General features: G+C 32.3%; 1 protein-coding gene across 2 annotated transcripts; it reads right to left on the minus strand.

Moving 5' to 3' along the window:
* Positions 1-446: 446 nt before the first annotated feature.
* Positions 447-10634, minus strand: ohgt (E3 ubiquitin ligase component cereblon). Of its 2 annotated transcripts, XM_074118808.1 has the most exons (10): positions 10098-10634; positions 9842-10005; positions 9565-9767; positions 7035-7205; positions 5600-5707; positions 3942-4066; positions 3692-3837; positions 2858-3051; positions 1699-1908; positions 447-1263 (listed from the first exon to the last, which is right to left on the minus strand). In XM_074118808.1, exons 1-9 carry the CDS (start codon positions 10126-10128, stop codon positions 1740-1742), a joined length of 1311 nt encoding a protein of 436 aa, XP_073974909.1. In that variant the 5' UTR covers positions 10129-10634; the 3' UTR covers positions 447-1263; positions 1699-1739. The 2 variants fall into 2 exon arrangements, with proteins under 2 accessions (XP_073974909.1, XP_073974910.1); XM_074118809.1 differs by lacking the exon at positions 447-1263 and having other exon boundaries at positions 1388-1908; positions 9842-9996.
* Positions 10635-10704: the final 70 nt, after the last annotated feature.

Below are 10704 nucleotides of genomic sequence, written 5' to 3' on the forward strand. Positions count from 1 at the left end.
ACATTACATTTTTTTTTTTTTAATGATTTAAGGCGCGTCAACATCTAAGGTTATTGGCGCCCGGAGCTTTTTTCAGTGCACTGCCGGCCTCCGGACAGTGTCCTCTCGTTACAGACAACACTGTTCATTACCGGACAGTGAGCTGTAAGAAGCTCCTAGGAAGAGAAAATCTAAGGGTCAGCTGCTGGATTCGAACCCGGGACCTCCGCGTGGGAGCCAGTATGCTAACCTCATAGCTAATCCCTTCCCTCGCGAACATTACATTACATTAAAAAGCAAGTACATTAAAAGTCAAGCATTAAAAACCAAATTAAAAAAAAAATTGTTACAGTATCAGGTCGGCGGCTCGTGTCATGCTTTATACATTTTTGAAATCCGCTGAAACTGCCGATAGGTAATGTCATGAAATTAAAACAGAAAGGGTCCGATCCTTTTGCATGAAGCTGTTTCGCAGATCACCCTTGGCAGTTAGATGGTCGCTCACTCACCATTTCTGGATTATCACCTATTCCAGTATACAGGTAACGCGAAACTTATGTTTCAGTTGACATGGTAACAATAACACAATTCAAAATTAAGCCACACCGGTAGGTAACTAATCAATCTATTGAATGAGTACTAGTAGAGTTTTATAACTTTAAATTAAGCCCTCCGAAAACAGCAAAACTATTATTAAGATGCACGATAGCTGAGTTCTTACAAGACAAGGGCCGCCAAGCTAAGACGTACTATGCCCTGTTACGACTTCACGACCTAGCGTTGGATTTGACTTCAAGAATTAAAATCAGAAATTTACCGAAGGTAATTGTAGTTATCTGCCTTCGTCCGCGATACATAACCGGTAGATGAAAGCCCTTCTAATCAAAAATAACAATTATGTTTTTTCTTTATTTGATTTATATTACAAAAGACAAATCAACAACATGGTGCATAAAATATATAAACTGGACACTTTAATTTTAATAATACAAATTAAAAATAGATAATTTTTTTTTTTTTAAGAAAACGCAAGAATGGAGGCAAAATCAAATAATTTTTTCCTTGAGAGCGCCAAGGTTTCTGATAGTGCTTGAATTAAATATACGATTGGAAAGCTAGAAACATTAGAAAATAAATTTTGTTCAAGAATATTTTTTCAAAAAACTTCTTTTTTTTTAAGATTGCGGAACATAAATTCTAATACTTTAAAGTGCTCTTAACATGTTTTACTTAATTTATGTCTGGCACTAAATATGTTTATTTTCCATTATCCTATTAAATTATCTGTAAAGAAAACAAAAAACATAGGTAAATATTTAAACTGTAATGAGAATTCTTGTAAACTTTCTTTGAATCATAACGAAAGTAACTTTATGAAAAGCTCATTACTGTTTTGACGAAATAATTCCATCTGAAAAATTTATGACTATTTGTAGTTACTTTATTAGAGAACAGACTTCTTTATAATTTATAAAATTATTCACAAAAAAAACCCGGGGGAATATATTTCACAGTAATTTTAACTTTTATAAAAAATGAAATTTATTTTCTCTTTAAAAATTCTGATCTTTAACACATGTTATAAACAAGAAATAATCTACATAAAAACTGTTAAATTATAGATTAAAATTAATAAAAATTCAGAATTAAAATAACAAAATAGAAATAAATAAAATAAATTTTGTAAAATTTTAAAGGAATTTACATACGTAAACTTACATATTTGTATTAAAATTAATTAAATTACTTCTTTTTGGTTTTCACATTATTGGTATTTCGTCTGGTTGCCCGTCCATAGAAATTTTGGTGATCAGTGAAGATCTGGTTAAGCCATAAAATTTATGTGGATGTAACCTTGGTTTCTGTGCAATAAATTGCCAGCCAATATGTTTATGACAATTAGCGCAAACAGCAATGGACCAGGCATATCTAAAGCATAAATGTGTAGTTTTAAGGTAACTATTTAAAACAAACAAAACGTCTTGTGAGAACACAAACCCGACTATCTCTTATTGCAGTACATAATTTAATTTTCTTGGAACATAAAAGTTGTACTAAAAAGAGTCGGTATCACTACAGATGTTTTCATAAAAAAAATAATCTTGTTAAAGGAACTGGGCGTCTCAGCACTCAAGACCTCACTAAAATCGACATTTCTTTTAAAAATTTCTATCCGATAATTAAAACGTAACTACACTTTAGTGAGAAGGTGTTGTTGGGTGAAAGAAATAACGTTTTTGTAATTTAGGAATTCTGATCATTTTCTAACACAATAGCGCAGTTATTATCAATCATTTATGTAAGAAGATCGCCAATATTTTCTTGTGATTTTTGTTAATTTACCAAGGAAGTTTACGGATTAAGAAGTGATTGATATAAGAGCAATCTACTCTGCCCTCTGCGTAAATGTAATAAGTTTTGATATGAATTTGAAAAACGATCGTACGGGCCAAGAGCACAGTTATTAACAAACCAAAATACTTTATGAGCGAGACTGCAAATAATAGCACGACACCCTTAATTTATTTAATTTCTCTTTCAGAAAAGATTAATGCATGCAAAAACTTGCCAAATGATCTGAATATTTGACCACTATTTAAAAAAAATAATTTGTGTTTTCTAATAAATTTTTTCCATTATACTATTCGGATTTAGGAAACCTACTTTTACCACAAAACATAACAATTTGTTTTTTCCGGGCTTTACGTTCAACAACTCAAGATATTTCAACATAAGTAATTATACTTTAATTTAATCTAATATATTGAATAGTATATTATATAAAATATATATATGTATATACAAGTAAAATTTAATAAAATTATAAAAATAAAAAATTGCAACCAATTTTCAAATTTTATGAAATGACAATACATACCCAGGAAACCAGCTATAATCGGTAGAAGGAGCTGACACTAGTAATAAGTTCGTAGCGTTTATTAAAGTCATTGTATCATGAAGATACCCATCTGGATTTACATAAATACTCTGTGCTCCTTCAATTGACATGGCAAAAACATCACTCTGCTGTCCTATCTGAGTTTGGCAGCCAAAACAAAAGTACTGCTGACACTAAAATACCACAAACAAATTGTAATAATAGATTTATTTTTAGCTCATTATTTAATTAATTGGAGCCTAATGAGGCTAATTTGAGTAAACAAAAAAATCTCTTCGGAGTGCATCAATATTTTTCGCCGATTCTGCAATGCAAACTGCAAGGATCTGTACATTGCATTGTAGATTATTTGATAGATATGTTCGTTATAAAAACATGGAATTATTTCTCACATTTGTCTCAAGTTCAAATTAAGAACAAATTTTTAAGAGTTTTATCAACTAAAGTAAATGTAAATTAATGCCTTTTTTCCAGGCGGGCTATATGTCCACATATCAGCTTAAATAAATGTACCTTAATAAAAAGGGCCCAAAAGTATCTTTTCTTCAGTGAGTTTTCAGGATAACAGTGAAAAAATACCTTTTACTACATTAGATTGAGATCGCATCTTATATTTAAATAAAGTTAATAAAAATAAATAAAAATACATATATGTTCTATCTATCCCTTGTCCTTCTCAAAGCAGCATCTTCCAAATTGCTTTATTTATCCATTTTGTGATGAATGACGGAATGAATATATTTTCAAATTTTAATCGTTATGATCACTAACTAGTCAAAAAATATTTTTTTTAATTTTGAAAACAATGCTTGCCTTACTCATGAGGCTCAGTTGCCACCTTAACCTCTGAATAGGAGAATCTAATTTAATAACGTGATATCTTTCTTCGGCATCTAAATGAGTAGCTAGCCAGAAGGATAATTCTGTAGGGTCACTAGGCATGATCACTTTACCTTTATCTGAAATAGGATAAAAATTGAATTATATTTAATGCTTAAAATCCAGTGTGCGTAACATAAAATCTCATGTAATACAAATTTTAATTATGACGCGAATATCAAACCTTTCCGCAATCCTTGTTTTAGAAAGATCAGTTCTTTATCAACTCTTTCCTTTAATTTATCAATGTCATATTGATCATACACCCATTTTGGCCAAGGTGTCAAATGTGATTCCCAAGCATGGCATCTAGAATTGTCATTTAAGGTTATTTGCAATCAAAATATAACTCTTAAATATTTTTTATAATTACACGACTTCTCATCTAATAAATATGTAACAACTTTTTCAACAATTCACTCTAATGTATCCCGGGACAGATCATTAATGAGTGACAATTTAATTTGAATACATTCCACTATTTCCAAGCAACGCAATATGTGCAGTACATTTAAAAAAAATAAAAAATAAAAATAAATAAATAAATAAAAACCCGAAGTAAATAAAGACTGAAAGAGATGAATCAATTTACTATTCAAAAGAATTTCTTCAACTCTTGAAACTGTCAGATTGTCTTTCAACAGAATGAAAATCTGCGATGAATTTCAACATTCGTCATTTCCACTAAAAAGGTACACCCAAATACACATACGACTGACTGAATACCACCCTTAAAAAATAGGCTTTTCTTTCTACTTTTTGCCATTCCTTCTCTTCAGACAATACGATCTTTCTATCAAAGTTCTAAAACATTTTTTTATGCATGATATGAAATTTTGTTTAAAGTTTTAAAGGTTGAGTATTAGGTTGCTATTTATTTACATTAAGCGCCAGATTTCTTCCAGTAAAAGTAAAACGTCGGTTTTTTAAATATATTCAATTTCAACTAATATTAATAAATAGCACAAATGAAAACAAAAAACAAGGATGAATCGCGGAAAACTGAATGAACTCTATAGAAATTCGCACTTTTGGGCAAGTGATTTTTACGTACTAGTGATTTTAGAAATTATTTAATTCTGATTAGAATTATATATTATTCATAGAAATGACTGCTTAATATTACATACATATATGACCAAACAATACATTAAAATATCATTTTAGAGTGACTACAAATCTTACAGAACTGTCCCCAAATGAATTTTTATGAAGAAAGTTTCAAATAAAACTTATAGCCTTCATTTAAACTTATAGCAATTAGTATATGCAGTTGAAAATCTTCCTATCCCTACTCTAGGCGCACCGTTTAAAGGTATTATTATAAAGGGAAATATCGGAAACACCTGAAAAAGCACAGAACCCTGGCAAAAGTGAGGAAATGGATTTAAAAACAAAACTCCCGTTACCCGCTTAGGGAGTTCATCTCACACTGTGGAAGAACAGCCCTCTCCTACTCCAAAATTTCAAATATAAAAAAATTTTTATTTAATATTGGTTAAAATGCATCAATTTACACATTATACTACTATTTATAATTAGGTTTTACAATTTCAAGTAGTAAATTTTTTTAGATCTGAAGATAAATATATTTTAAGACATATTTTTATAAAAAAGGATTAAAACTGAATAGGCATCTTTTAAAAAAAAATGTAAACATATATTTAATAAATGAATCTGAACTTCTGTCCAAAAATAAATTCTTGAATTACAGGAAGCTTCTGCAGTTAAAAAATTAAAACATCTTTTTTCAAAATTGAAACCTCAACAAGAGAACAAACGCTAGAAATAGAATTAATAAATTTGTACAATATATAAATAATATACTGAAGGCTTTCGTACCTCTCCTTTTGTGTAACCCTTAATCTGTTTAAAGATGCACAATGGATAGATGACAATGGTTTATTTAAATTCACTTCAGGTAGAATTTTAAGTTCCCCAGTAAGTAAGCTAAAAAAGAAGAAGGGATGAGTAAATGCAAGTACAGGATGGACCTGGATAAATTTAGAAATCAAGTTAATTTATTGAAAATAAAAAAATAGTACATTTTAGTAAGTCTGATTAACTTATAAACTGGGTAAATAAATAGTATAATGCTTGTTGCAATCCTAAGTTAGTGTGCGCCAGTTTTTCTTTTTTTCGGAAGGAAATAAAAATTTCATACTTTTCTCGGGTCACCGACATTTGTCGGAACATAAACTGATCTAAATGCTACAGATATTTAATAACTAAAATTATTAATAAGATAACAAATAAATTGGTATCAAAGAAATTCAAAGCTACACAGATTGAGGCTCAAAACTACTTTTTCTTTGACTAACCACATACAAGAGATTTTAAACAAAATTTTAAAAACAGCAGAAAAAAAATGGCAGAAGCCAACTATAGTAAAGTAGGCTAATTTTATGTGGAGGCCACACAGAAGATGTCAGTAAGCACACCCAAAAACTCAGGCAAGACGAGCCATGAAATACTATACAAAAATGAATTTAAGGAAGAAAAAAGCATTTTATTTAAAAGTAAATATTTACTGTTAGTACGATTTCTATAAAAAAAAAAAAAAAAACATTTATCGTGTTCTAAAATACAACTTGAAAATTTGTTACTTATTTATCCGAAATAAATTGTGCACTAGTTGTAAATAAGAGCTTCTAAAACTAAAGCAGCTTATAAAAGAAATTACTTAAACAATTTTTTTTACATTTATGAGGTTTCAACAAAATGTTTTACTCTTTTATTAAAAAGTAGTGCCTATTTTTTCAGGCGGGCTTTACATCCAATTAGGTGTCGTGGATGGAGGCGACTAGCAAACGTACTTAGCTATAAAATTCATTTTATTAACCATTAAATAAAATCCAAAGCCTAAACCGCGAATCGAACCCAGTACCACGATACACATTAGCTTTACAGGTCTCGCCTCTAACCGCTCGGCTACCGTGGTGCCAAAATAATTAGAGTTATATTGTATTTTTTGTCTGTTATATCATTGGAGAACCGAAATGTGAACTGTATTATTTATTTTAAGTTTTCCCATGCGAATCTCCTCTCGAGGCGTAATTTAATATTATTTCTCCCCATCTCTCAAACTCATACTACATCCGAATCCCCCTCAGTTTTAAAAGGTCATGAAATCATTTATTTCCTTTGAAAATTGATTTTAAAAAAATTATCGCGATCGCTGTGTCCTCCCCAGTAATAAAATAAATTCTACCTCAGCATTACCGAAGAATTTACCAATATGATGGGAGTATTAAAATAATAAAATCTTACAACTTACCCTCCTTCATTCCTTTTAGTTTTTATTAGTTTGAACCTCTGCCGGGCTTTGGCTTTTATGCACACAGTTCCAATGTCATCTGAGAATTCATATATCTCTGCAGTAGTACCATACGAACCGACTCCCTGTCCTACGACCTGATTACCTCCTCGACCAAGATGGTCACGGTACCTAAAATAACAAGGAAAAGCAAAGAGTTATGTTGATCAGTTTTTCTTACACTCAGAAATGAATTAAATTATAAATGCTGTTACATATTTAATGCTTGAGAATGTCTAAAAAATAAAATAATGTTTTTCTTCAGGCGGAATTTACATGCAACTACCAAACTGATGTCGAAAGACACACGAAAGAGAACAGGTAGGTAAAATCTTTTTACTGTACATTTTCCATATTTATCCATTTAATAAAATCCTAGGCAAACGGGAATTGGGCGCAGTACCATAATATAACTAACTTTGCGAGCCGCCCTCCACTCTGGGCGCTTATTATTTTTTATTAAACTGATTTAATTGTACCTCCTAAAGCCTTAAGTTGTTAATTGCTTCATATGAAGTCACTTTTCCAGGCTTTAAATATCACACCTCGAATAAGGTCCGTACACCCCGACTAACCCTATTCCTCGACTCGCTGCCAAATAAAAACCCGGGATATAAGCTTCACTTATTATTTAATAATCAATGATTGTCAATCATTTATATACTATTAATAATAATTGAACTGCAAAAAGGCATCAAGTTACCTAAATCATTTAGTATACATATACACATTCACAGAAACAATTTCAACAATACTAGAGTGATAATGATATTGCCCCATACCGAAGGAATAATTTTTAAAATGGCAAATAATGATTAAATTTTAAAACAAAAATTCTCGAAAAAAATACTAGCTGTGCAACTGGGAAAATTGATTATTTTTCGCAATGCTTTAGAATGATTGGGTTTTTGGAAAGAGAAGGCTAGGCTGAACCTTCTATTGTAACGTTTTATGATTGTGCTCTTTTTCGTGGTTAGTTTTCTTTTAAACGCCTGTCAAGTAGCCTGGAAAGATGTTCGCACTGTCAGTGTAGTTCCTGCTCCAGGGGGTGACTTATTTACATTATAAACCTGATATACAAAAAAATAATACAGTGTATTTATTTACGGCTTACACCGAGAGAAGCTCACTCACTCCCTGATCATCACAACCCATGAAGTGCCTGGACCTCAGCCACAACAGCTTTCCACCGTTCACGGTCCCTCGCAGCCGTTCTCCAACCTTGCAGGCCGACCACCTCAATATCTTCCTTCACGTCCCTCAGCCGTGGTCTGCCTCGAGGCCTTCTCCCTCCAGGATGCCCATACAACGCTCTTTTTGGAGCCCTTGTATCCTCCATTCGGTGTATGTGTCCCAACCATCGCAGTCTTCCTGCTTTTATGCAAGACACAATATCAGGCTCATCAAACAGTTCAGCCACTTCTTGGTTCGTCCTGATTCTGAAGCCTTCCTCTGTCCTCGCAGGTCCAAATATTCTCCTTAATATTTTCCTTTCCCACCTGCGTATTCTTTGCTCATCTGCTCGGGTCAAAACGCACGTTTCTGAGCCATAGGTGACGATCGGCCTCAGCACTGTCTTGAAAAGCCTTATTTTTGCTGCTCTTGACACATTTTTACTTCTAAACACCGTTCGAAGAGCCCGTAAGCAACTATTTCCAGCAGCCATTCGTCCAACAATATCTTCTGTTACCTCGTTTTTAGAGGTTAACAGTGAACCCAAATATTTGAAGTTCCTTACTCCTTCAAAGGTATATTCCCCCACCCATAGGTTCCGAAATATCCTTCTCTTTCTTGTTACAGCTAAATATCTGGTTTTCTGACAGTTAACCTCCGATCCAAACTCTTTGGCCGCTGCTTCAATTTCCAAGAATATCGCCTTTAGCTCTGTTTGAGATCTTACCAATACAGCCACGTCATCAGCATAGGCTAACACCTGTACCATCCTAGTGTACAAATTCCCGCCTAGATTGACTGATGGCTTTCTCATAATCGCCTCTAAAACAATATTAAATAAGGTTGGCGACATCGGGTCCCCTTGCCTGAGGCCCGTGTTGATCTCAAATTCCCTAGATGTTTTGCCTTGGACCATGGCTTTTCCGCAACTTCCTCTCAAGCACATAGAGAGAAGCTGAAATTGTATAGTAATACTGTAGTGCTACTGAAATTACAGAGGATATTGAATTTAATTCGAGAGTCGAAATTTTCTTTCCTATGAATTCCAACTAGGTTAATTCAAGGCTGTGTGCGACTGGTAGGATATTTTGAAGAGCATTACAGTATCTGTACCCGGGAATTCAAGGCAAAAACTTGAGGTTATCCCAACTACCTGATTAGTTCTATGAACATTGTTTTAAAAATGAGGCAGCCATCGAGATAGGCAACCATTATCAGGCGATTTAATAAATTAGTCCTCTACGAATCTCAATTGTCACTCTCCGAAACGTTTGTACAATTTTTTAAATAAAATAAACAAAAATGAAGGAATAATTACCTGTTTGATATGCAACCAAAAGTATGATTAGTTTCCACACACTTTCTAAACATATATGCTCTACCATAATCTCTAACTGTCATTGGGAATGTTTGCCCAGGTACAAGTGTCCCATACGCCCTTGGAAGTAAAGGTAATGTCACATAAGAACCCTCAGTAAGAATTACTCTTCCACTTACAGATTCAAGGTTTTCACCCAAATACTAAAACAATAATATTAACTGGACTAAGTCCATGTATAAAATACTTTAACAAACTCAAAAATCAATATAATTACCGAATGTTCTGGGGGAAGATCTTCGTTGAATGTTTCGCTTGGTAAATCCATCTCGGAGTTCTCAGAATCACTTACATTATCTCCAGGGGGTGTACTCAGTGATGAATATCTCGTTTCATGATATGTTATAATATCATACGTAAGTAAGTCTTCATCTGAAGAATCTTAGAATAAATTCAAATGACATTTACCACATAAAAGCAATAATTTTAAAGAAAAAAGGCTCAGAAACAAATAGTAACTACAAGTTAGCTACCAGAGTTCACTTCTAGATCTTCTTCTTCCATTTTCAAATTATTTTAAGCAGTAATTTCAATCACTTTTAAATTCTAAAGCAAATGTTATAATGAAATCAAAAGTACATTAAAACAGGCGTTATTTAAAAGAAACTATTACATTAATTCATTAGAATAAGACAGTACAACGTAACTTAATCATTTCATCTTTTCTACTACGCTGCTATAAAAATAAATTTAAAATAAAAATAGAGCGACAAGAGGCTCCGTATGATTAAATGTAGCAGTAGCAGCTACCATCTAGTACTACTTACAACCACTAGAGCACAGCAGTTTATTTGTTTAACTTTTAACACAACACACTAATTCAAGGGAGAGGCAGAAAAGAAAAAGCCTTAAAAAGTAAGAAATGTAACGGTCAAGTAAATGATAAAACAATGTATCTTTGTAAAGTAGCAACCAAATATCAAATGACTAAGTATAATTATAGAGTTCTATCCTCCAATTATAATTTTCTGATAGCACACTGGGAACAGGCTTTCAACAACCGATCAATTCGTTAACGATTTTATCATATATTTACTTTGTGACAAACAATAAATATAAAATATTCCTTACAACAAAAAA

This window comes from Rhodnius prolixus, unplaced genomic scaffold (genome assembly GCF_049639745.1).
Source record: "Rhodnius prolixus isolate KJV_2025 unplaced genomic scaffold, Rpr scaffold_2, whole genome shotgun sequence".
Classification (NCBI taxonomy): domain Eukaryota; kingdom Metazoa; phylum Arthropoda; class Insecta; order Hemiptera; family Reduviidae; genus Rhodnius; species Rhodnius prolixus.